Source organism: Sinocyclocheilus anshuiensis, unplaced genomic scaffold (genome assembly GCF_001515605.1).
Source record: "Sinocyclocheilus anshuiensis isolate Anshui unplaced genomic scaffold, SAMN03320099.WGS_v1.1 scaffold117, whole genome shotgun sequence".
In the NCBI taxonomy this organism is placed as follows: Eukaryota; Metazoa; Chordata; class Actinopteri; order Cypriniformes; family Cyprinidae; genus Sinocyclocheilus; species Sinocyclocheilus anshuiensis.
In genome coordinates this window covers 4,095,625-4,123,090 of record NW_015536624.1, presented here as the reverse complement: position 1 = coordinate 4,123,090, position 27,466 = coordinate 4,095,625, and the positions used below count along the sequence as shown (strand labels likewise).

Genomic DNA, 27,466 nt, shown 5'->3' with positions numbered 1-27,466 from the left:
GAGATTAATCAGTCGACATGTCAAAAAGTTAAACCTGAATTGCATCAAGGAATATAAAACCCAAATGAAATCTTATAAAAGTAAAGTGTCCATTTGGTATACAAGCAGATTTTGAGATTAAAACCATCATAGATATTTGAAGCTTTAATATACTGTTCTTGTGGATTCACTGTGTTAATGAAAATGCAATGGCTTTACAATGTTATGTCATAATCCCGAAGTACATATATATAATTTTCTTTTGCTTTTCAGACCACTGTGCTATATTTCATTAGAAAAAAAGACTGAAACACAAAAATACAAAAGCAATGTATAGGACATTTCTCACTAAATGTGCCCAGCTTCTCTCTCTCTCTCTCTCTCTCTTTTTTTTTTTTGTTCATCCCTCTGAGAAATGTATGGCTTTATGCTGACCCTTAAAGAAAAGCGGAATGATCAAATTTTGTTCACGGTGCTGCAAAAAAGCTTGACACATCAGCGTACATTATGCGAAGCAGTACGAAATAGCATGAATTGATTATGTTCAATCATAGATACTGCACTCAGGCACCGAAGCGACTCGACCTCGCTGAAGAACAAGAGCGCAAATCTGAAAATACAACAGAGGGAGCCCACGCAGGATTCAGTTCACCTGGCGAGCGACAATAAATGGCAATCAAGAAAACTGGATGTCCAGCAAGAAACAGTGGACGTCTGTACTGAACTCACTGCCAAGCTCTCTTAGAGGGTGTCGTTTGAAAGGACAAGACATCACAGTCAATGAATCCTCATGCTGTATAAACCTCATCTAAAAGATGCATGATAACAACATGGTAGTGCCTCAAATTAATGACTGTATTTTGGTTCTGCCCTTACGTAGTTGTCTTTACATCTCTAAAAATGTGTTAACCAGTAAAGGATGGCAGTTTAAGATGTATCTTTGTTCCCTCAAAGTAAAATCAAGGCCTCTGTGTCACTGGATGTTGAATTCAATAGTAATAGTGATCTTTTCTCGTATTCTTCTTTTTTAGGAAATGACAGACATGCTTTGACAAATATGATACAGTATTTTTTTTGTTTGCTTTGTTTTGTTTTTTTCTTTTAGTGAACTAAAATGATTTCTCTCTGTATTTTTAGTTTCCGTTTAACAATTACACTTACAAAGTTGTTAATAATACATCAAAAAAGCAAACCAGAAGGTTCCAAATCAAATGGAGAAATACTTTTTTTTTGTCTTTGTCCTCAATACAACGTTTTGTCTTTCTAATTGTGTTTTCAGCAAAGTTTGGTAGTCAGGTGGTCTGATTGTTTTAAGATTTCTGTGTTGTACATGTCCAAGGCGTGATTCACGCGAATCATCTCGCTGTTGTTGAGCTTGAGCCGGTGTTTTAGCATACAGGAGAACAGGTCCAGCTGGGGCTTCCCAGGGGCCACCGGAGGGGCCAGACGGTTAATTCTCTCCCGTATGTCCAACAGCAGGAGCATGATGGACGAGGACGAGTAGAACTGGGTCCCCTGTGTGTACGACTGATTGACCTGCTGCACGGCACTCCTCAGCAGGTCGGCGTTGAATCGCAGGCTGTAGCCGAACACTTGTATGTCAGAGATCTTGATGTAGATCTGTCGCTTGTTGGGGTCGGATAAGTCCACCGGGCCCTGGCCCGTGTCGTTCCGCAGGACGGTGGGCACCTTAGCGCGGCTTCGCAGGTAGATGTGCACCGTCTCGAAGAAGGTCTTCCAGCGGTTTCCCAACAGCAGGGTCCAGTTAAAGCACTGCGAGTTCTGCAGTCGCACCTTCTCCCAGCGCGGGTATCCGTGCTCACCGAACGGCATGCTCCAACCCTCCGAGTGGCTTCCGCTGAACGGGTTGACGTAAACGAAGAACATTGGGTCCACGCTGCTGTTGCGCATCTGGCAGATCTTCATGGACAGGCCTACGATCATGTGCAGGTAGTCCATGCGGTTCTTGTTGCTCTTGAGCGTCAGCGACATGCGCTTGCGCCACCGCGGGTCGAAGAAGGTCTCCAGGCGCACCTCATTGCTGATGAAGGTCGTGTGGATGTGCAGCCGCGAGTCCATCTTCTGCAGCAGGTACTTGAGCTCCAGATCCTGGAAGTCCAGGTCCGTCTCGAAGCTGATGAACTGCTCGCTGCGCTCCGAGTCCACGTTCTGCGGCTCGCAGCGCCCGCGGTACAGCTTGTAGCCCTTGTTGCAGGAGCCGCATTGCGAGATGTTGGCCAGGCTGCACATGGCGCAGCTGTTGTTGCCGCCGATCACGCAAGGGATGGGCCGCTGGCAAAGTGTGGCACCCGTGTGGCACACGCATGTGCGCTGGCTCTCCAGAAAGGTTCCCCAGAAGCCGTTCTCATTGCAGTAGAGGAACGACTGCACGCGGTTCAGCCACTGTAGCACCGATCTGAAAGCAGAAAGATAATACAGTCAAGGCAGGTGGGTAGAAGGATCCATTAATAATGCAGCGTTAAGTCCAAAGGCACAAAGCTAGCGCCTCAGCCTCCTGACGTTTGTTACAGTCTAATCACTAAAATGGATAATGTATTCTGTCAAATTTTCCCAATGCACACCTCGTCTTTTCTCTCCCCGCAGGCATTTTGCCTTGTCATTCTGAAAGCGTTTGGAGCTTCTCTTCTGCAAGAGGGGAGAACTGAACACCTGAATTTTGATTTCTGGGAGACAAAGTGCTAAAGGTTACGATGACATGCTAATGAACCCAGAGTGCAACAGAGTCGGATGTGGGATATTCCTTCTTGATATCTCTGTCTTCCATTTGACGTTAGAGACACAAAAAGGCTATGCTACATTTAGCTGTGCAGTTCTTTGATTGCTGACAAAGAATTCTCCTTGCAACCAATTTTTGGAGGACAAACGATGACGCTATGCAGTGCTAGCATTTGTTTGGCCGGTGTGTGATTGTAAACAGAGGATCATTTGCCTTGTTTTATCATGTAATATATGAAATTTGATGTATGGATGTATATTATTTGCATAGAAGCGAATGTTTAGTAGGCATGCACGGGTACTGGCATCGTTATTGGGCTAGATACTCTCAAGTCACATTTATAATAATAATAATAATAATAAATAGTGTTAATGCTTAAAATTCATAATAAAAATCATTTAAATTTCAGCAGCTCTACAGAAGACAATAGTGTCATTATTCAGCTTAAGTCAGTTCAGTGTGGATTAATTTCAGTTTGTTGCAGCTATGTTTCCATCCACATACTTTTATTTATTTTTAATAATTTTCACATAAAAAATGCTGGATGGAAATGCCAAGATAAAAAATAAATAAATAATAACAAAAATCACATAAAATCTTAAATTATACATTTCTGAGCTCAATTTAGGCTGATTTAATAATAATAATAATAATAATTATTATTATTATTATTATTATTATTATTATTATTATTATTATTATTATTATTATTATTATTATTATTATTATTATTATTATTATTATTATTATTATTATTATTATTATTATTATTATTATTATTATTATTATTATTATTATTATTATTATTATTATTACTACTATTATTATTATCCAATAAGAAAACACTTGCTTAAACTATAATGGGAACACATTTGCTATTTATTATTTATTACATATTTATTGTTTTATTGAATACACGGGATATAAACTGTGCTTTATTCGCAAATATTTGCTATATTGTAATTTTCTGTATAAGTTGAGGTAACAAGTTTGGATGGAAACATAGCTAGCGTTGATGTTGCAAAGAGTCATTATTCTGCTCAATTCAGTTCAACCTGTCTTCTCATTCGATAGGTTCAAAAATTATAAAATAAACAAATAAACAATAAAAATGAACAGTGAAAGTAACTGAAACTTGTACAATACATTTAACAGCCGCAATTAAGCATTTACATGAATATAGGAAACATTTTCTGAATCTTTTTCTTTCTTTGATATTAGTTGATGAATATAATATGATGATGATGAACTGAATTGAGAATTGCATGAGATGGAAGTTTGATTTTAAGTGCTGTTCTATTGTACTCTTTCAAGTAGGACGTTGCAAAATAAATTTTAAATGTTGAATTGAACTCAAACTGTGATCAGCATAGAATCTCTCAGACTGAGCCTAAATACTTTCAGTCTACCATGTTTGATTTCAACCATATTATTCAGGCGATGTAAATGACGTATCCCTGCACAAACCACAAAACCTGTGCGACCCAGTGTAAGTGTGATTCATCACACCCTAACTAAACATATCATAGTTTTCCTATTTGAAATACAAACGCATTTATGAAATGAGATGTGCAATGGAAATTGAAAGCAACAAATATGAGCATTCCTTCATTAGTCAGTTATTGTGAACTTTATGCAATTTCCACAGACTATCAATAGTGAAATGAAACTGTACACTTATAAGCATCTCTCATAATAGAATTGCACATGGCATTCAATCTATATAAATAAAGCAATATTCCTAGCCAAATGTTATTTGATTTTCAGTTTACTCCAGATTACCTGACCAATAAAAAGCTTAAGATTAGTCCTTTGGATTTGAAGCCATACGCAGTCAACTTGCTTGTGGCATTTAATATTGTATTTTCCATATTTATTCGCAATAAGCAAGCTTTATGCGTTCTGACTCCCATGTGTTATATTCTCTAACTGCTTTCCCCAATATGGATTTCAGAGTGGTTTGCTGGTTTTATTCTGCACAATTATTTGTTTTGCTGAAACAAGTGGCTAACTTGAGTTTGCCGTGGGGGATGAAATGGAGAAGACGAGGAAGAATGCTGTTTGTTTTCACATCCACATGTTTGTAATGGCGCATCAAAGCGCTCTGCTGCACAGACTGTGTGATGTGCATCACCACAATTTCTCTCCTAATGGATAATGGATAATGGAGGAGAGGAGAGGAGAGAGAGCAGACTGTAGATGTAAGCCATACAGTGTGAGGAGGAGGCCTGAATGTAGGGTTCATTTTTTTATTAAATTAAAGATGCTGCAAGTGATACTGCAACCTGTCAGATATCACCGAAACACAGTATGTGTTAGCTGTCTCCGTGTTGGCACTAGACTCCATAGACAGGGGTGGGGGGAATTTGACCATGCTCTGCACATGTTAGTCAAACAGACAACTTGGAAGCGTCTCTGTAACATGCAGTGTTATTTATAATAAACCTAAACTAAAGTCATAAAAAGTTATACTAACTAAAGACCAACAATAATAAATATGATAAACATGTAAAATAAAATATTTTACAAAACCTTAAACTTATTTTATTTCATCGAGTTGCCAAAGAAAATTGTTTACTTGTTTAGATGTACTAAACTAAATAAACCTAAGACTGAAATTAAAATCAATACAAAATTATAATGACATACAAAAATAAAAATATGCCTATAAGACAATAAGGAGACAATTAAATCTCTTAGTGCCTAAAAGACAATAAAAATACATAAATAAATATGCACATATATTATACTAAATAATTATACACTTTAATAAATATGATAACATTTAAAATAACAATGTATACATAAAAAACTGTATTATTCTATTTCAGTTAATCGCCACATTTGATCCTATTTATGTAATCTCAATGTACTATCATAACTAATTTTAATGAATTTGAATGAAAATATATAGACATATTAACAATAAATAATAATAATAATAATAATAATAATAATATAAATAATATAAATAATAATAATAATAATAATAATAATAATAATAATAATAATAATAATAATTATTATTATTATTATTATTATTATTATTATTGTTGTTGTTGTTGTTGTTGTTAATAATGTTATTATTATTATTATTATTAGCATTATTATTAGCATTATTATTATTATTACACATTATTTGGAAAAAAAAAAAGTCTAGTATTGCAGTGGTTTTGCACCGCAAACATATTAGTAAATATAAAAGTCTGGTAATTTCTGCAATTTCTTAGCAAAAAAAATAAACAAATATGCACCTTATACCAATTAGGTAAAAATCAGCTGCAGAAGCCCTCCTTCACAGCCTGACATGTACAATATTTAAGTTTATACAAAGCGTATATGTACATCCACAAATGTTAAAAGCACATAAGTAACTGTTGTGTGGGTGTAAATAAGGGTCTTTCTCTATCCTCAGAATGTGCATCATCACAGCCACGGTTTATCAGGTAGAGCTCAGAGCAAACAACAGACATCCATTAATTACAAGCAGCCAGTACTGTAATGTCGGGGTTTTGCATAAACTGAAATGACCAGCATGGTGTGCTTACTCGTTTAATTGCATCGTTTGATTTGATTAAATATCACACTGACTTTTGCGATGCATCCAGTAGTCAAATGGCAGAGAAATCCCTGAGGCGTGGATCTATCTGTCACTGCAGCGGTGGCTGTTATTTTGCACTGGTCAGAGTAATTTGTCAGACTCAGCATCAAAGGCTGTTTACATCTACATAGATACAGTATGGGATTCAGGGGCGGATCTACCGGGGTAGCAACTGCAAAAACCTGTGCCACCCCACCTGTCATCTGGTAATTTCTGCAATTTCTTAGCAAAAAAAATAAACAAATATGCACCTTATACCAATTAGGTAAAAATCAGCTGCAGAAGCCCTCCTTCACAGCCTGACATGTACAATATTTAAGTTTATACAAAGCGTATATGTACATCCACAAATGTTAAAAGCACATAAGTAACTGTTGTGTGGGTGTAAATAAGGGTCTTTCTCTATCCTCAGAATGTGCATCATCACAGCCACGGTTTATCAGGTAGAGCTCAGAGCAAACAACAGACATCCATTAATTACAAGCAGCCAGTACTGTAATGTCGGGGTTTTGCATAAACTGAAATGACCAGCATGGTGTGCTTACTCGTTTAATTGCATCGTTTGATTTGATTAAATATCACACTGACTTTTGCGATGCATCCAGTAGTCAAATGGCAGAGAAATCCCTGAGGCGTGGATCTATCTGTCACTGCAGCGGTGGCTGTTATTTTGCACTGGTCAGAGTAATTTGTCAGACTCAGCATCAAAGGCTGTTTACATCTACATAGATACAGTATGGGATTCAGGGGCGGATCTACCGGGGTAGCAACTGCAAAAACCTGTGCCACCCCACCTGTCACCCCAGAATTATCACAGAATAAAATATAAATGTAAGCAGTGTTTTATGTGTTACTTTTCAGCCGCGGCGATGGCAGCGTAACGCAAAATAATGACAAGAAAACACGTCTTTCGGTAAACTGTGCATGATGGTTGCACACGCAGGCAGCGTGTCCAGTGTAGTCGCGCTTTATTAACAAATTACTATTATGAACCGGTTCTTTGTGAGTCACAAACACAAAAGCAGCCCAGTTGACTGACAAATAGTTTTTTTAATTTGTTCGTGAAAATTACTGCTTCTCGACTAACTAGAAGTCCTCTGAGAAATCTAATCCCATCCAGATATGTCTGAGATTCATCCCGTAATTGTTTGGTGATCCAATTCTCTGACTGCCCGCTCCATTTTCATCATGGATATAGGCCTTTTTGCCATATCCGACGAAACACTAACATGAAATCAATGAAGGTGCAGAAGGTGCAGATCACGGAATGTAATAGCAGCAGAGTTAGGTAAGAATCTAATTGTATTGCAGTTTTTGTACAGTAAACTCTAGCACATGTTGTACACCCTCAAACGTGTGATTGTCAACATTTATTTATAACCATTTTTTATGTGTACTGCACTTTTGCAGAACTCTAGTGCCTAGAGATATAGTATTGTGCCAGGAGACCAAGAAACTGCTATAGTACTGTATGCTGTAATGAAATTTGGCCAAATATGCAGGGGATGCAGAATTTACTTTTTATTTGTTTATTTTGTACTGTACTGTCTTGTGGTGCATACCAAGTTCATGTTCAATTATTTTTGGTATTTTAACTTTTCTAGTACATTTCATCTACTGCAAGATTAGTACAATTATTAACTTTATTAAAGGGGTCATATGATGTTGCTAAAAAGAACATTATTTTGTGTATTTGTTGTAATGAAATGTGTTTCTGCTGTTTAAGGTTAAAAAAACATTATTTTCCACATACTGTACATTATTGTTTATCTCTATGCCCCACCTTTCTGAAACGCTTTGATTTGTACAAAGCTCATCGGTCTGAAAAGCGAGGTGTGCTCTGATAGGCCAGCTATCCAGTGCGTTGTTATTGGCCGAATACCTCAAGCGTGTGACGGAAATGTTACGCCCCTTACCATATTGTGATGCTGTGTCCCAGTGCGACGAAACAAAACCAATAAAACCCATTATAAATGAGGCATTTGTTGCATCCAGTGGGGACATAATTACGGATTATAATGACTTATACTGTATTTTTATGCGTTGCGTTGCATCGCGCCACATAAACATAAAACCATGTCTGCATTTGTGAACGGAGAAATGACAAACAACAAGCACTACTCTACACTGCTCAAAACTCGCGTCTGCACACATCTGAATATTTGGGTTGAAGTGTTCTGGAACAGTGTTGTAAATACAACTTAACCACTGATTTCTAGTCGTGTCCTCTTTTGGAAGGCCAAGCAAAGTATTTTCGCTTTCACAACGAAACACACAGCGTCTTCACATGGCAGCAGCGGTGGCAGAAACAATAAAGTTACGCCTTCTTTCTTTGCGTGAACATTTGGGCGGTGTTATGCAAATCTTCCCACATCGTGACGTAGACATGTGGGGGCGTGTTTGAACGAGGCGTTTTAGTAGGGCGTGGACGAGTCTTAACTTTTATAAAGAATATGTCTTTGGGTTTAGAGACTTTAGTCTTTGCAACTTTAGGGATCTTATCTATTCACGAACAGCTTGTAACACTCCAAAGAGAAAGGAAAACTTTAAATCGCATCATATGACCCCTTTAAGAAAAACATAAAGTAATGGTAACACTTTAGTATGGGGACCAATTCTCACTATTAACAAGTTGCTTATTAGCATGCCTATTATTAACATATTGACTGTTTATTAGTACTTATAAAGCACATATTCTGCATGACCATATTCTACATCCCAAATCCTACCCAATACCTAAACTTAACAACTAACTTACTAACTATTAATAAGCAGCCAATTAGGAATTTACTGAGGCAAAAGTCATAGTTAATGGAAGGAATTGGACCTTAAACTAAAGTGTGACCAAAATAATTATTTGATAAATTGTTATTGTGCTCCTATAGTTCTTTATGTGCTCCTAAACTTTTGAAATTAAGAGCACATGTGCTGCTTGGGAAAAAAGTAAATGTCAAGCCCTGGTTCATGTGAACTCCAGTAAGACTGCAATTGAAAGCAAGCTGACATGAGTAACGACATATAATTTGCACATTGTCATGCTCCCGATAACACTTTTTATAGTATATTGCTCATAGCTGCTTGTCTCAAAATAAATTGCCTTCGAAGCACAGCTCACGTTTTTTGCCTCATGGGACACATCCTAAAGACAAGTGCTGTTCTATGAGTGTGGAGATTTGAAAGTAAATCGAAAAGGACAAACAGTTTAATAACAGAGAGAAACCGGCATCATTCCTTCAGAGTTATTACAGTGGTAAACAGCTGATGCTAGTACTGACATCAATGATGATTTCAGACCTCATGGAAAGAGATGTATGGGAGCACGAGGAGGCTGAATATCGAACAAGCAATCGAACGAAGTGTGGAAACAGCCTTAAAAGATCTCTTATTGTGAATTTTAGCTAACAGGACATTTTTAAGGTTACCTGATCTTGGACTCTACTCAGGAAGAAAAAACAATAAAGGCAAAATATTCATGTAAAACTTGCATCAGCTTTTTCTCAGCAAGGAATAAACAGCAGCTGACTTTGAGACGCTTCCCTAAAAGTAGAAACTGCATGATTTGCAAAAGGCCAATAATTGAGCAAAGACGAGGTTAAAGCGGAGCTCTGGTTCCTCTGCCCGGGTCTACAGACAGACCTTGTGTGGCGGCACTATTACATCAAGATCGGACGAGAGGGAATATCTCGCAATATCACGGTATATATCCAGAGGATCTGCCCTTAATATAGAAACAGCAGCGTAATCTACTTATCATAGATGAGAAACATGCTGCTCTTAAACCATGTCAGCGTGACCACCAGTGGGAAAATCAGCATTTTATTTGAGAACTTTTTCTGTTTTGTCAATGCAAGAGTCACAAAAATGTGTGCAGTTTAATGTTAGTTCCCTTTCATGGGAACTTCAAACTGCGTCCCCCTTAGAGGACGCAGTGTCTCGTTCCCTACTCAGGGAACCATGGTTACATAAGTAACCTGAGACGTTATTATGTATTGTTGATAAACAATAAAAAGCTTTGAAAACAATAAGTGATATTGCTAACCAGAAAATGCTCTAGTTTATAAGGTGACAAGCTTGCATGACAAAACTACTTTAGCACTTAATACTATCTATTATCTTTCCTCATGGTTGCATGAAAATGAATAACCAGATCAGATTTAAACAAAGCACACATCATCTGCTTTTAATTTTTATGCATCAGCGTACATTTTTTTTTTTTAAAAGACTGTGTTTGACAAAAAAAGAAGCAAAAACCGGTCACTTCAATGCACATTAAGTCTCACAATTATGACTTCCGAACTCCTAAATAAGAACTTCCCAAGAAGACTTGGCAGTAATAACAAGTAACCAAAGTTTGGAGCCAAATTAAATGTTCTTCCTCTAGATAATTGGTGTGCCATCAAACTGGAAGCAGCGTGTCTGCAGAATGGAGTTAGTTAGCTTCTATCTCAGGAGTCTATGGGGCGGATGGAGGCAGTTTGCTGCTAATAATGAGCAATGGGAAGCCAATCGGTGTCAGCAGGAAACTCTTCCTCAAGCAAGCAGCCATCTTTCTTCATCAGGGCCTTCGGGCCAAAGAGCAGGTCAGCGGAGACAGAACGGACATCCTGAGTGACAGCACAGCTATCACAACAACATCGCTGACATATGCCGTTATTTAGGGCTGATCTGAGCTCAGATGCTTGTAATACAAATACTTTCAGCTCTGACTAGATGAGTAAAGTACATCGGATACATTCTATATCAATACAGCAAGCTATGCCAATGAAATTAATGGAAGAACTGTACATTATAGTTATACTTTTTTGGGTGTATATGTGCATTCAAATGGCTCTAATTCTTGATTTCTGTAGTCCATCAGTATTGACTTCTTCAGAATTTGTCACAGGTTTTATATTTTGAATGCGTATGTTTCTTGGGTTGTCATATAGTTGTGTTGAATATAATGACGTGTCTTTCAGAAAACCGATGGCTGGCAGCAATAACAGTAAAAACTTTCCCAACAAGTTTTTTAACAAGGTTACAGATGCAAACTTTTTACATGCTTAACAAGTTACAGTATACTTCAGCTGAATGTTTGCAATGATCACTGCTAGAGAAGTTTGCATAATTTGGACAGAATAGAAACTTCAACATGTTCCTTCAACTATGTTCCTTCAACACAGACCTTGTCAAAGCCGCCATTGGAGCGTGGGTGAGCCACTTCCACATTAGTGACAGTTGATGCTCTCCAACTCCTAAACCGTATAAACAGCTTTTTGTCGTTTATTTTAGAGTTTGATTTATTTGCATTTCCTGAGTGTGCATATTATTTCTCTGTTTGATAAGTCAAGTTTCCTAGTGGACTGATCATTTTATTTGTCTACGTTTCAGGCGGTGATTTTGACACTTTTTAATAGATCACTGCACTCTTTAATTTCACTACAGTCAGAAAGACTGCTCTTTTATTTATCAATATCAACAGTACGCTTCATTAGCAATCACAAATAAACCTTGAAAGGCTCATCTCATGGCTTTTGACTATCAAGTCGAGTCACATTTGTTTATATAGCACTTTATACAATACATATTGTTTCAAGACAACTTCTCATTAATTAACAGGGAAATAGCAGTGTTGTTGTAAAATTCATCAATTATAAACAAACTTTAGCTTTAAAGAACATGGTACATTGGGCTGTATTTTTTTATATATATAAATTTTTTTTTTTTTACTTCTCTTAGAGTGAAGATAAAGAACATAATAGTGTCATTATTTAGCTAAATTATGATTCAGTTCAGTTTAATAACAATGCCAATGTAAAATTGATTAGTCTTTAAACAAATTCAGTTTCAGCTATGTATAAAGCAGCTCAATAGAAGACATAGTGTCATTATTCAGCTCAATTTAGTTTTTAGTTTTTTTTCTCGTCCGATAGTGTCAGTATAGTTAAATCTTTTAAACCCCAATTTATCAGCATGAGGTCTGATTTACATTGTATGTCATTCAGGCCAAAATTCACTAACTTAAATAGGAATGGCTCAGTGGTAGAGCATTGCGTTAGCAGCGCAAAAGGCCGCAAGAGACTGACTGACTTTTGTTATTATGTGTTGTTTAGGGATGGATAAATCTAAAATTGATGATACTGAAATGATAGACTGTGGCCAAAACATGCATTCAAATAATTAAAGAGAAGTGTGAGCCCACAACTAGCAGTACAGATTATTATTATTTTTTTCTTTCTCTCTCCCAGCAGGGATCTCCAAAATTGTTAAACAATGACATTTTACTCTGAAAAAAAAAAAAAATATTTATAATTTAATTTGAATAAAAGTATTTAATAATCAAATTCCCATTGATGTATCACACTATGTGCAGTCATGAAGAAACACTGACCAATCAGAGAAATCACTGACATCATGGACATGCCAGCTTTTCACAGACTAGCGGAGCCTTTTGTTTGTGTATTGTGTACAATTTTAAATAGACTGAAGCAAATAACATTTTGTCACAACCTAGTAAATTACATGTTATTTTAATTAGTAATGTAATGTTGAGGTCCTGTAAATCACTGAAATAAACATTTTGACAACCTTTGCTAGATAAGGTTAGCTCATTAGTTAGATGCCTTCATAATGTTTGGGTGTTGTAGTGTACACTCAAATAAAAATACAGTGTTTTCTGATAAGATCTAACTCTAAATAAATAAATAAGTAAATAAAAGTTATTTATTGGCATTCAGGGGTTCCATGAAGAACCTTTAACAGCCATTGAACCTTTGTTTCTTTATATCAGTGTTTTTTTTTTTTTTTTACGCGTGAACAGCTAACTCTTAAAAATAAAGCTTCTTTATTGGAATTGATGGTCCCATGAAGAAACTTTAACATCCATTGAGCCTTTCGAGTCCACAAAATGTTCTTTATAGTGTAAAATGGTTTGTTAGATAATTCAAATATTCTTCACTCTTAGAAAATAACGGTTGTTTTAAGAACTGCTCAATACAAGAAATTCTTTCAGGAACCGAAGATTGTTTCATTTCCCCTTTGTGAACATTATTTTTTAAGAGTGTCCCACTGAGCTCTATTATGAGCAATTCTTGAAATACAATCCTAGTTTCCTGCTGTAATATTCTGTAAAGGAACATCAGCTCTCACCTCTCTCTGGGCATCTGGTGGTTGGGGTTGTGGTGGCAGCGAATGCTCAGACCGAAGAGTTTCCGGGCCGTGCGCTGGATCTTCAGTCTTTGGGCCTCCAGTGAACTCTGCAAGAGCCGGTAGCGGTTCTGAAGGTCCCAGTCGCTGCCCCACAGCAGGTGCACACTGCTCACCGGCAGGAAGTGTGTCGCAGGCAGACGTTTCAGAAATGACTTAAACTCGTCTAAGGTGAGAGAGAGAGAAAGACAGGTGCTCATACGGTGAAGGGCAAAAGTATATCCACATAAACCACATATTGATACTTGGAATCAATTGTGGGAGAAACCTGTTAAGAGTGATGGAGAAAAGTATTGACTTTTAGGGACAAGGATAGATTTTAACCGCAAACACTGTCTCAATACTATTACGTAGAGAGGCTTCAGAGTTCAATGTACAGAGTCGAAATGATTTCCATCTCATATCTTTTACCATTCTATATTTCAATGTCTCTTAAAGTCAACATGCAAAGCCCTATGCAATCCATTTTACTTACATAATGTCAAATTTCCAAGAGCTATATACAATGAGCTATCAATTAGCTATAGACTGCTTTACCAAAACAGTAGCCTAAAACAGTTATTAAATAACGGTTTGACTGCAAGTTAACATTAATAACATTAATCAGTAGCCTGTGTACCAAGCCAAATATTGTTTCCCTTTCATGGGAACTTCGAACTGCGTCCTCTAGGGGTCGTTATGGGGATTGCTCTCATATCATGAATTTTAGGATCATATAACTGCATTCTAATAGGCTCCATCACACAGTTATTTATTCAGCGTCCCGCATCATGTTCATCAGCAACTGCATCAATGTAAGATGATGGACAGATCTGGACAGGTGTGATAAATGGGTTAATGAATTTAATGCACATTTTGTAGGTTTATTTATTTATTTATTTATTTATTTATCATAATTAATTGCACAGCCCTAGTTCAACTTGTTTGGCATTATATCACAAATTATATCACAAAAACGTTTGAGTTTACTTTAAAGTCCAGGTATAAGTTAATGCAAAGACATTTTCAATTTGGACACTAAAAACAGGTTGGAGCTCTTTATTTTGAAAGAGCACCAGGCTGATGCAGTTACATCTAAAATACATTTAACTTTAAAATGTACAATGATTTCCCCCAGACCCCCATAGAGGGACCAAGGCCCATCCTCTATAATCTCACAAAATCCTGTGGATAGCACTGAATCATGATTAAACAGAATAGACAATTTTTCATGTTTACTTTAAACCATGTTTTGGTAGAGTTTAGCTTCAACCCTACAGGATCGATCACCACTGCTTTAAACAAAAGATATGTCACATTTCATATGGGAATCCAATGACACAGTCATGTCAGACAGCAGTCAGACGAGCTCTAACTATGAACATGCCTGTAGCCTGCGGCACATACGAGAAGCGTGTCTGTTTGAGTGCAGTCAAGGTTGGTTGATGGTCCATTTAAATATGTGCAGCATGGTCATATTGGGATTGTCAATATAATGGTCTAAACATGCACTCATGGTGTTTAACAACTCCACCTGCTTGTTTCCTTTGATGTGTTTGATATGCTATTAAAATGGCACAGTGTGGCATCTGAATCCAGAAAGGATTCCACAGGCCTTGACGCAATGGCACATGACTGTCTACAGAGTGCCTGTGTTTACTGGTGTGTTACTTGATGAAAATTATGTGTCAAGAGCAAGAAGGAACCGAGAACATGCACACACATACACATGCACAGTAGAGCTGTAATGATACAAATACTGTCAACTTTTCCCAAGAATACCGGGAATGCATTTATCACTGCCTGTACACATGAAGGTAGCAAGCTTTCTTTCTTTCTTTCTTTCTTTCTTTCTTTCTTTTTTTACACATGCAAAAAAAAATGCATGTGTGTTGTTGTTTTTTTAATGCCCTTTAAATGTCCTTTAAAACATAACAGAAAACAATATGCTCTGCTCTGTACTTCAGACATTTGGAGACTTAACTACTGGCAAAAAGCCTGATGCATATTGCATTTATTCTGCAAAAAAAAAAAAAAACCTGTCTGAATAGCAGCATTCTCACTATATTATACTGTATATAAGTAGCGGAAACTGTGGGTTGACTCTGGACAGTTTCTTTAATAAGCACAGAATATTTAATAATTTAATAAAGCACAGAATAAGAATAATTTGTTGCATTCCCGGTTTTTGCAAAACACTTATTAAAACTGAGCTCTCAAACTTTGGCAAATGTATATATGTATGTATGTGTCACGATTCACACGGAGAGCACGGGAACGAAGAAGCGAGGAGACGAGGAGTAAGCAAAATCCAAAGTATGTATTAAACACAAAGCTGGGAACACAGGAACACGGGAAACACTGAACAGCGGACGGGAAACGAGGGGCAAAACACACTTCAAATACACAGAAATGAATGGGACACACCTGGGATCAAATAAAAGGAGGCAAACGAGATAATTAAACACAGCTGGAACCAATAGAACTAAATAGGGAAAGGAACAGGAAAAAACAAATATGGGCATAATAATCAAACTGGAGAACGTGGGGGAGGAAGACACAACACGAGACATGGAACAGAGTCTGACAGTATGCGTGCAAGTATGCATTTAAATATTTATTACTACTTGTCTGTATATGCTCACTTCTAAGCATCCTTTAAACCTCCACTGACTTACTATGTAAAATGTGCTCTGACACTGGGCGAATTCCAAACGGCTTTTTTGCACCCTTGAATGGCACTTCGGGAAGGGGACGACATTTGTAGGGACGTTCCAAACGAAAGTGAACAACTGAATCCCTTCGTGAAGGGCCCTTCCAGAAGTCTGTTAGTGAAGGGAACATGCGATGGTCACTTCACGGAAGTGATTTCCGTTTGTGATCATGTGATCTTAAGTTAGGAGATCTTGCAACGCATTTTAAAGCAAATTTGTGGCTGATTTCGACTTCACATACAAACGTAAGTAGAATAGGCTAATTAAATTTGTCTTTATTTTAATGATACAAAATATTTTTCGTCACAAATATTATTTAAGATGGTAGTTTAAGCAAGTATAATTTGAAAAAGCTTAACTACTTGTCTGTATATGCTCACTTCTAAGCATCCTTTAAACCTCCACTGACTTACTATGTAAAATGTGCTCTGACACTGGGCGAATTCCAAACGGCTTTTTTGCACCCTTGAATGGCACTTCGGGAAGGGGACGACATTTGTAGGGACGTTCCAAACGAAAGTGAACAACTGAATCCCTTCGTGAAGGGCCCTTCCAGAAGTCTGTTAGTGAAGGGAACATGCGATGGTCACTTCACGGAAGTGATTTCCGTTTGTGATCATGTGATCTTCAGTTAGGAGATCTTGCGACATTTTAAAGCAAAGTTGTAGCTGATTTCGACACAAACGTAAGTAGAAGAGTCTTTATTTTAATGTAATACAAAATATTTTTCATTAGAAATATTATTTAAGATGGTAGTGTAAGCAAGTTTAAGCAAGTTTGAAAAAGCTTAATAGTAAATAAGACACAATTAGACAATATTTGAATAAAATAACAATAATGAGAATAAATATATATTTGCAACAACTGGTGGAGAGCTGAATGCTGCACGCACGCGCAGCGTGGTCAAGGTAACATTTGGTCAGTCATTCCCTTCGCCAAGGGAGTTCCAAACGCTTATATGCGACAGTAATGCCCGACACCCTTCAAAGAACACACTTCAAGGGCTCTGCCCTTCAAAGGGAGTAGGGCATAGGGATGCTCACTTCCGCTTGGAATTCACCCACTGTCAAAGCTGCACTTTAATATTTCCTGTAAACATGGAGCTATTCTCTATTTGATCTCTTATATACTTTAACTGTATGTGCATACTTATTTTACTCAAATTAGTGTTTATTTGTTACATCTCTTTTGTCATTAATGTCAACTTTTTTTTGTGCTTTGGCCAGATATTTTGGCTGAATTATTCACAATGTATTTATTTACAAAAAAACAAAAATGGTATTTTATTTATACTTTTGATCAAATAAATGCATACTGTTGATCGGTACTGTAGCCTATATATTTTGCAGAAAAGTGTCATCATCATTTATAAAATATAACAACCATTGGTAACACTTCATAATAAGTATCCACCAATAAATTACAAATAATTAACAAAATAGTTAATTAATAGTTTATAAACTTTAGTTAATATATTAATAGACTGTACAAATAGTGAGTTATTCATTCATTATCACTGTAATTAACACAATTATATATATTTTTTTTTTATTAAAATGCCATGAATGAAGTGATTTAAACCAACAATTATTGAACACTTATTGCATTCATATTTAGTGTTCCTTAAAATGTTTACAAATGCATTAAGGACACACACACACACACACACACACACACTGGCATATGTTGTTTACAGGGACTCTCCATAGGCATAATGGTTTTATACCGAACAAACTGTATTTAACTATAAACTAAAAAGCAAACAAAAACCCAATCATTTATAAATCTTCTGACCACTAGTATTTCAAAATAATGTTCAGTTTTCACAGATGATGACAGGAGCCTCTGGGTTTTGGCTGTGCAACTACTCTCAACAATTGGGACACTACATTTTTGCACTAAAAATCCCAGAGGCTTCCTAATTTTCCACCCTATTATGACTGGAATTATCCAGACAGTTATATCTGACAAAAGGTAACAATCATTTTCAGTCACGCCTCTAAATGATGGGTTAGGTGATGATTTAACAACTTACTGGCATTAAATTAAGACTTTATTAACACATTCAAACAATTATTACTTCCCTAATTGATCAACTTGACATTTCAGAAGATTCATCTGTTCATGCTTGAGCGTTTTCTCCTTGGGCCATTCCAGAGGAATATTGCGGCGACCTTGAGGTTCACAGACTCAATTTGAGTGTCCTCTGCTCTATATAAATATATCGCAGTGTCTGGTTTTATTTGGACCTTTTATTACCTGTTAATAATATATAAGCTAGCGTGCTCATAAGCTGGATATTAAGCAATCACCTTGGGGAGTAACCTATTTCTGCTTTGTTTTTTGTTCAGAAATATTTGATCAGCGAGGTGAAAAATGTCTGTCGGCTTGTGAGCTGCATTAAATGCGATCTACGCAGGACAGCCCTTTAAGGTCGACGACATTCAGAGAACCCTTCCACAACCGAATGGAACAAGCAAATATGAAAGCTATATATATATATATATATATGTGTGTGTGTGTATGTGCTCAGATAGTTGCCAAAGCAACATTTCTCATTTAAATTTAGTTTAACATGACATACTACATTAATTAAAACTATATAACCTGTAATACTCATTAATTCTAAATCTCATTTATATTAAAATAACACTGATTGTATCTGATTGAAGTGTTTCTACTTCAAAAATACATGTTTAATTCAATGTGTTAGTTGCCATTCCTTTGTAATACATTGTGAAATTTATTATCGAGGAAGGTGCGCGGTCGGTGCTGAACTGCTTGAATTCGTTCAAGGGCAAGACAGCGATCCCACTGAAACTATTTCAGAGGCTCCTGGGGCATATGGCAGCTGCAGCGGCACTTACACCGCTAGGGCTATTGCATATGAGACCGCTTCAGCACTGGCTTCATGGCCGAGTCCCAAGGTGGGCGTGGCAGCACGGCACTCACCGGGTCCAAGTTACACCAGCCTGTCGCCAAACCTACACCCCGTGGTCAGACCTTGCGTTTCTCCGGGCAGGAGTCCCCCTAGAACAGGTCTCCAGGCATGCTGTGGTTTACACGGATGCCACGTACAATGTGCATGCAGTGTCGGGGGTGTGGACGGGTCCCCAACTGCACTGGCATATCAATTGCCTAGTGTTGTTAGCAGTACGCCTTGCCATGAATCGTCTCAAAGGGGCGCTTATGAGGCAACCGACAAGGTGGTCTGCGCTCCGTCGCATGTCGCAACTCGCCCGCCACCTCCTCCTCATTTTGAGTTGGAAGGTTCTGAGGTCACTTCGTGCCATTCACATTCCGGGTCTGCTCAACTGTACGGCCGACGAGCTATCACGAGCTATGCTCCCGGGAGAATGGAGACTCCATCCCCAGACGGTCCAGCTGATTTGGAGACATTTCGGAGCCGCTCAGGTAGACCTGTTTGCCTATCCAGAAAGCTCTCACTGCCAGTGGTTCTACTCCCTGACCCAGGGAACACTCGGCACGGACACACTGGCACACAGCTGGCCACAGGGCCTGCGCAAGTATGCGTTTCCCCCTGGCAGCATCCATGGGATCCCAATTCGTCGGTCACCGACGTGACGTCTCCGTTCCCTCCTTCAGGGAACGAGGGTTACAAACATAACCTAGATGATCTTCATGCCTCAAGCAGATCTGGACAACAATGTAGTTACATTTTGCGACAGTATAAACAATCAAGCAGCTGAGATTTGCTATACAGTGTTGCTTCAAGTGAGTGTAATGCAGGGATCCTCAAATCTGGCCCACAAGATCCCCTTTCCTGCAGAATTTAGCTATAACCCTAATCAAACACACCTGAGCAAGCTAATCAGTGTCTTCAGGATCATTAGAAAATCACAGGTAGGTGAGTTTGATCAGGGTTGGAGTTAAACTCTGCAGCACATTGGCCCTCCAGGGCAAGATTTGAGGAACCCTGGTGTAATGTATGCATATGTCAGTGATGATTTGATTACACATGTAAAAAAATAAAAAATAAATAACCAAATGTCAAACCATACACTGTGTAAGAATATTTATGTTTGCTGGATGTTTAGTTTGTAATTGTGTTCGTTCTCTTAAACTGTTACACAAAATCTAAATAGGATACACATATTGTCATGTTTGCAATGCAATGCAGCTCTGATATCAAAGAAGTAGTTGGTGGGAATAGAAGATTCATTCATAAACCTGCACAGCCTTTCTGCGAATCCATCTTTTGGGAGTGGGAATGGAGCAGAGCTTTTGCCCGTGGCATGCGGCAGTGGGGTGAAATTGACTGTTACAATAAACCGCAAGAAGTGCCTCTTCTCCCAGAGAAAGCATTTTGGGGCGCTGAATTATTCATGCTTGCTTTATTGCAGATTGGCTCAAAGAGAGAAGTTAGCATGCAAGTCCTATGCAGTTTTCAGTACAAGGCGGCTCACAGAAATCAACAACAGACTTGGCATATAAGCAGCAGATTAATAACATTTAAAACGTATGGTTGACTGGCCAAGGACAGCCTAGATTCAGTAAGTTTTCTTGAATATGCAGTCATTTGATATCCATTTGCCTTACCTTGATTTTTGATTATTATATTCATTTGATTGCTGTTCAAGCATTTGGAGTCAGTAAGACTTTATTCATCACGGATGCTTTAAATTGATCAAAAGTGACAGTAAAGACATTTAAAATGTTACAAAAGATTTATATTTCAAATGAACAGTACACTTTTGAACTTTCTATTAATCAAATTCAGCAGCACAACTGTTTTCAACATTGATAATAATCAGAAATATTTCTTGAACAGCGAATCAGCATATTAGAATGATTTCTGACGGATCATGTGACACTGAAGCCAGGAGTAATGATGCTGAAAATGCAGCTTTGATCACCGCAATAAATTACATTTTACTATAGATTCACATAGTTAGCAGTTATTCTAAATTGTAATAATATTTCACAATATTACTGTTTTATAATGCATTTTTGATCAAATAAATGCAGCCGTGGGATGCAACTTTTAATATACCCCGTTATACATTTAATTATAAGTCTGTGCTATAATAACATGCACTATATACATGTAGTACTATATTAATCTATTTAAATATTTTATGATGCACACATTCAAAACTATTAAAATAATCAATGTTAATTTATGAAGTCATATATTTGTATATAACTAATACATTTTATTTTTTAGCAATAACAAATAAATATTTTAATCTTTTTAGTTAACAGGATAATTGATGCATTATTTGTCAACATGGAGTCAACTTCCTTATATTTTCTGATTCGTTGACTGTATGCAAATAATAAAATGATGTTCTCTCAGCAAAAACGAGTGAAAAGGCAAGTATAATGCCTGTGAAGACGGCTGCCGTATAATGAGCACTGAGTATATGCCTAGAGAAGAGCCGAGAGCAGCTCCTCTATTGAATGAGCAAACAGACGTCTTCTGTTTAATTCAAGCAAAATCAATGAAGATGACTTCAAACGTCACTTAGCCCAATTAGCGCAGCCGTGGAAGTGTGCGGCAGTAAGAGCGTTGTCGAAATCGATCCGTGAATGGGATTACAATACCTGACTCGATACTCGCTGTCGCCACGTCTACTTATTAGTCATGATGTGTGGCGTGGTGAAACTGTCAAATCTGACAATGGATCGTAAAATTGGCTCTAGACCAGTCTTGTTGACAGACCTGACAAGCGAACTTGCCGGCTAATGCTGTCAGATCATTGTGTTGGCGTTCTGCGAGCAGACTCAGTTTACCACTAGGGTTTTGAAAGGATGTTTCACTGAAAAATTATAGATAACAATGAATTTATTTCGGATTTGCTGTTACCTAGAGTGGCCATTTGTCCAGTTTTAGGTTAGACAGTCCGGTTTTAAAATATCATGTCCGTATATCAGCGCAGGCTTGAGTTGGACACTAATTTGTTCTCCATTAAAGATCACTATTGTATACTTCATGCAGTTGTATATACTAAAAATGTTAATGTTAAGTTTAAGTTAATATTAAGTGACACATTTTAGACACAATATTGACAGTATGGATTGTTTTGCTCTATGTTTCGCTTATCAGTGGTGATTCGTTGCTGCATTTATGAACAAATCAGTTGAGTTAATGATTCAATAAGTCATTCATAAAGACAGTTGCTATATTCAAAACTGCATACTAATATACTACCCTTACTATTTTTACTAAATCTTTATTTGGCATAAATTGCATAAGTATTGTACTAGTACATGTTCCAAAATCAGCAAGGGACTTGCATCATTCCTGAACGAATCAGGCATTTTGAATGAATCGGTTGAATGAGTGAATAACTGATTCACTTATTAAGACAGTGACTTGTCACCACCTACTGGTGGTTTTAATTTCATATTTAAAATATAAGTTCATAGCTCTACATATAACGCATTCATCTAACACTATTTATGCAATTGTAACTGCAGTGTAAATCCATTCATGGCATCTCTGAGCTGCATTAAACAGTCTGTGTAAATGCATCTAAATGATTTAGAATACAGCTTGTGTGCCACTTCTGGAGGGCAAAGATGGATTTTGTTTATATTGATTTAATTTGATTGATAACAACCCTATAGTGTCTTCTTATTCTAATAAAATGTATTGAATAAATATATGAATTTACATGTAAGATGACACATGCTGTACATTTAATAAAGTTAGCCAGTTTGCCAAAAATGTCCCCAATAATCATATAATTTTAAGGGGGGAAATATCCCTTAAAGAAAATCTTTATTTTTAGTCACTAGTTTTGGATTATTTTTCAGTTTTCTTTTTATCCTTGAAATTTGAATCCTGAAAAGTGTCCAGCTTTTTGGTGTTATAGAAATGACCGCTCTAGTGTTACCTGAGTTTTCAAAGTCGTTGTAAGACGCTTCCCAAGTCTCAGCCATGCCGATGAGCGTGTTCTCCATAATCTGGAGGTCAGTGGTGGGACAGTTGCATTGTGGGAACTCGTCGGCACACTGACAGATGCACTGACTGTTCTGGCAGACGTATTCTCCCTCCCCGTTACACATGATGTAGCTGAGAGCTGACTGGATGAACTTCTCCTGCAGGTACTCGGGGAAAATGACCTGCAAACCTGAAAACGGGAAAGAGAATCAATGTTAAAGTCATTACAGAGATCCAAAGACATTATTGATTTCACATCAGCGAGCATTTTTATCCTTGAAATTTGAATCCTGAAAAGTGTCCAGCTTTTTGGTGTTATAGAAATGACCGCTCTAGTGTTACCTGAGTTTTCAAAGTCGTTGTAAGACGCTTCCCAAGTCTCAGCCATGCCGATGAGCGTGTTCTCCATAATCTGGAGGTCAGTGGTGGGACAGTTGCATTGTGGGAACTCATCGGCACACTGACAGATGCACTGACTGTTCTGGCAGACATATTCTCCCTCCCCGTTACACATGATGTAGCTGAGAGCTGACTGGATGAACTTCTCCTGCAGGTACTCGGGGAAAATGACCTGCAAACCTGAAAACAAAAGAGAATCAATGTTAAAGTCATTACAGAGATCCAAAGACATTATTGATTTCACATCAGCGAGCAACAGGTAGAAAGTGCTGCAGATAGCCGACGACAGAAATTTCTTGATTTCACATTAAGCAGCGCATCGGCCCGTTCTGGATACGAGCACCTGATACGGACCCGCGTACATTATGGACCCTATGTAGAGCGTTTACAGTTCAGCTCCAGTAAATTAGTTTAGAATATTCTGCCGACAGTGACAGTGAATCATGCTGTCGTAGAGCAGCGAGTTTGTTGTGAAAGTTTTGCCAGAGGTCCACTTGACTTTGAACTGTCCCCTCGGAGTGGGAGGACTTTACATAATGGAATAAAACGGCGAAGTGATTGATGTATTCTGTCGTGATCGGCTTCGGCTTATTTACCAGGTCTGTCATAATATCCTCCGCTCAGTGTGTTTGTGTGTGTGTGTGTGTTTGAGTGGGGGTCTGAATGCAAGCTTGTGTTAAATGCAATAGCAACACTACACCACGTAATAAACTTATGTGAATGATTCCTTAAATTATCAGCCTGTAAGTGACCAACTAGAACACCTAGGGCCCTCTGGTATAATGTTTCCCCAAATACTGTTTAACTTTTTTTTTTTTTTTTTGGTGATTCCATTTTAATGGTTTAATTAAATGTTAATAATAAAACATATTTATAATTAATGAATTCAATATATATATATATAATTTATTACTATTTTAACAATTGTTTTTTTTTAATATAAATTCTTTATTTTTTCTGGATTCTGTGTTTTATGGTTTAATGCAAATTTTTAAACAAACATTATAAATAAGCAGCAGTAACAGATACTGTATAGAGGTGATATTTGCCACCTTAAACTGATTTCCAGGGGATTTTTACCTTTATAGTGGATATTGTTTATAACCTTATTAGTTGCATGCATAATTTTACGCCAAATTCTTACAAGTAATCAATCAATTCATTTAGAAAAATAAGACACTATAGATTTGTTAACAATCAAATGAAATCAGTATCAACAAGTGGCACACAAGCTGCATCTGAAGAGGCGTTATGTGTTGCTCAGAGATGTAAATCAGTTTTGCTGTGGTTTCGTTTGGAAATGTTTTGCTGACAAAAAGACAATATTGACAATATTGTGTCAAAAATATCACTTAAAATAACAGTAACTTAAAATCAATTACTGTTCATCAAACTTTTTTTTAATAAATTTATAAACTATCATATGATAAAAATATAAAGGTGTCTTAGCCGAGTTCACGCTGCTCTGTGCCTGCTCAAAATTCAGTGTAAAGATGCAATGCCACATCAAAGCCAGACTAGTCCTGCTCTGACCCACCTCAGCCCTTGGATCAACAATTGCTGTGTAAATGCATTTAGGCCACCTCTGAGCAGCTTTTAACATTCTGTGTAAAGACACCTAAATGCCACTTCAGAAGCAATTTTGTGCCAATTTTACAGTGTAAATTTGCCATAAGTCAAAAACTAATACAGTGTTTTCTTTAAACATCAGTAAGGGAAATGCATTAGATATTAACTTTTTTTTTTCATATTTATCCATATGCCTTATCTTTTTTTTTTATGATTTATGCAACATAACTACAGCACATCAGGAGACTCAATATATCCCACATGATTCAAAAATAAATAAAAAAGCCCTATAGCAAGAGCTATTGAGTTACACGGGGGGGCTTTCGTGTCAGAGAATGTATCGTTCTCTTAAATAAATAATAAATCATACCTCAAGCATCTACATAAAACATGGGAATGGAAGCTAGCCCTGATATAATACAGCATATCAATTTCTAATGGAAGGAAATGTGCAGCGTGCATATGGATAATTGCTTCATAGTAATTACACATTCTCTCTGTGAAGGATTGTGTTAGAGGTTATGTTGCCTTTATTTACCTTTACACACAAAAACACAGAAAACTTTACGATACGACTTTAAAAAATCATATAACTAAATAAATAAATAAAAGCATTAATGTGCATAAATAATTTGTTGTTACACAAATAACAGGTCTCACACTGACCAACCCTGAATGAGTACATTTAAAAGGCCATTTCGAAATGGCACATCAATTAATCTGCTACAGCAGGCGGCAACCTTCATAATACACTTACTGATGTTTATCATTGTTCATACTGATGGATTTAAACAAACCGCTATCCCTGCGGTATGTATGAAACATTGCAGTGCTCTGTTTATGCTAAAGACATGAATGATCTGTCAAATTGTCTTGTTGAAGAGAGGTGGGCTGTAACCTGTGATCACCCTTGTGAAAAAGAAGCGCACTTGATTACAATAAATGTGCACTTATAGTGTACTTTAAATGTTACAAGAATATTTTTGAAAAGCTGTATAATATTTATGAATTAAAATTCCAGTTAAGTGTGCTTAAAGAGAGAGCCTTTCATGACTATACCTTTTTTTTTATTGCAATAATCTCAGATTAAAAGTTTTACTTTAAAATATCCCTTTAAAGAAATGTTTGATTCATATTTTTGTTGTGCTTTACACTTTTATTTTGAGGTGTTGACTAACATACTAAAGCACATGTGAAGTACTTTTAATAATTTTAATAAATACTTTTATAATTTTAACTGTAGTGTATTATTCAATATTGCATTTAAAGTTAATATATTTTAAATGCATTACAGTTGTGTACTTACACATATATTTAAATACACAATATACAAGTTTCAATAGAAATACCATTAAAGTATATTTTAGTTGATCATAAATGCTTGTCAGCACATTCAGCAGTACTTTAACCATATTTCAAAGACAACAGAAGTAATTAAGAAATTACATACACTGTTAAAATAAATTAAACTGAAATCAGTTTCATTTAATTGCAATTACCATGTAATTAAGTGTCCGAAAATTATGCATTCAGTTCATAGTTAAAGGGATGGTTGACCCAAAAATGTAAATTCTGTCATTAATTACTGCATTACCGCGGGAAGTAGGGGTGCTGAGGGTGCTGCAGCACCCCCTGGAGTGTAGCCCACGAAAAAATGGGGGTGCTGGGGTGCGGTGTTAAAAATAAATGAACAATATGTTATATAAAATAAATAATATTAATTTTATTAATTAGTATATTCATTCAAATTTATTGAAAAAAGTAGCCTAAGCCTACAGTGACAAGAAGCAATGGTTAAATATGAGTTAAGTTGAATCAAATTGACTGTGAAAGTCGTTTCAACTGATTAAATGTATTAAACTGACTTAAAAAATCATTTGTTGCCATGATTTTTGGATTATATTATAACCTGTAACATGTCCCTGCCGTTCTCAAATTAAGAATTAACAACAATTTCTACAGACAGCAGAGAAAGGGCGGGAGCGTCTACCTCAGCAGCAACAAATCTCACATTCTCACGTAGCGCTTATTTTGATCTTTAACGTTAGGTCTTTCCTATTCTTGATAGTCAGCATTGACTCAGAAAACATTAGTTTATTAACAAATAATTCAAATATCCTCTCACTATTTTTGACTTTTTTTGTTTGTTTTTTATTATATTAAAATGTCTGGTTATGCAGGGGATGCTGGTGCATATGGTCCAGGGCAGTTTGGGGGCAACAAGGGAACGAATAGAGCCCTGCACGGGCCCCGCCCTTGTCCAACGGCTTTATGAGAATTCTCGGCCCGAGTCCGACTGGATACCGTGACTTTTCTATCTCTCTCTTCCCCATTACACAGCTATTAAAATAGTTCAGTTTTGGTTTTTAATGGCAAAGTGGTCATATTTCTTT

The 27,466-nt window shown here is 37.0% G+C and overlaps 1 protein-coding gene across 1 annotated transcript in view; it reads right to left on the bottom strand.

Moving 5' to 3' along the window:
* Positions 1-264: 264 nt before the first annotated feature.
* The window catches only part of brinp1 (bone morphogenetic protein/retinoic acid inducible neural-specific 1), a 171,448-nt gene continuing 144,246 nt past the window's right edge, over positions 265-27,466 (bottom strand). The window contains exons 6-8 of the mRNA XM_016507822.1: positions 23,448-23,684; positions 13,446-13,668; positions 265-2,395 (exon numbers count right to left, since the gene is read on the bottom strand). Coding sequence (XP_016363308.1) covers positions 1,255-2,395; positions 13,446-13,668; positions 23,448-23,684 — 1,601 coding nt within the window. The 3' untranslated portion in view covers positions 265-1,254. The remainder of the gene's footprint in view (positions 2,396-13,445; positions 13,669-23,447; positions 23,685-27,466) is intronic.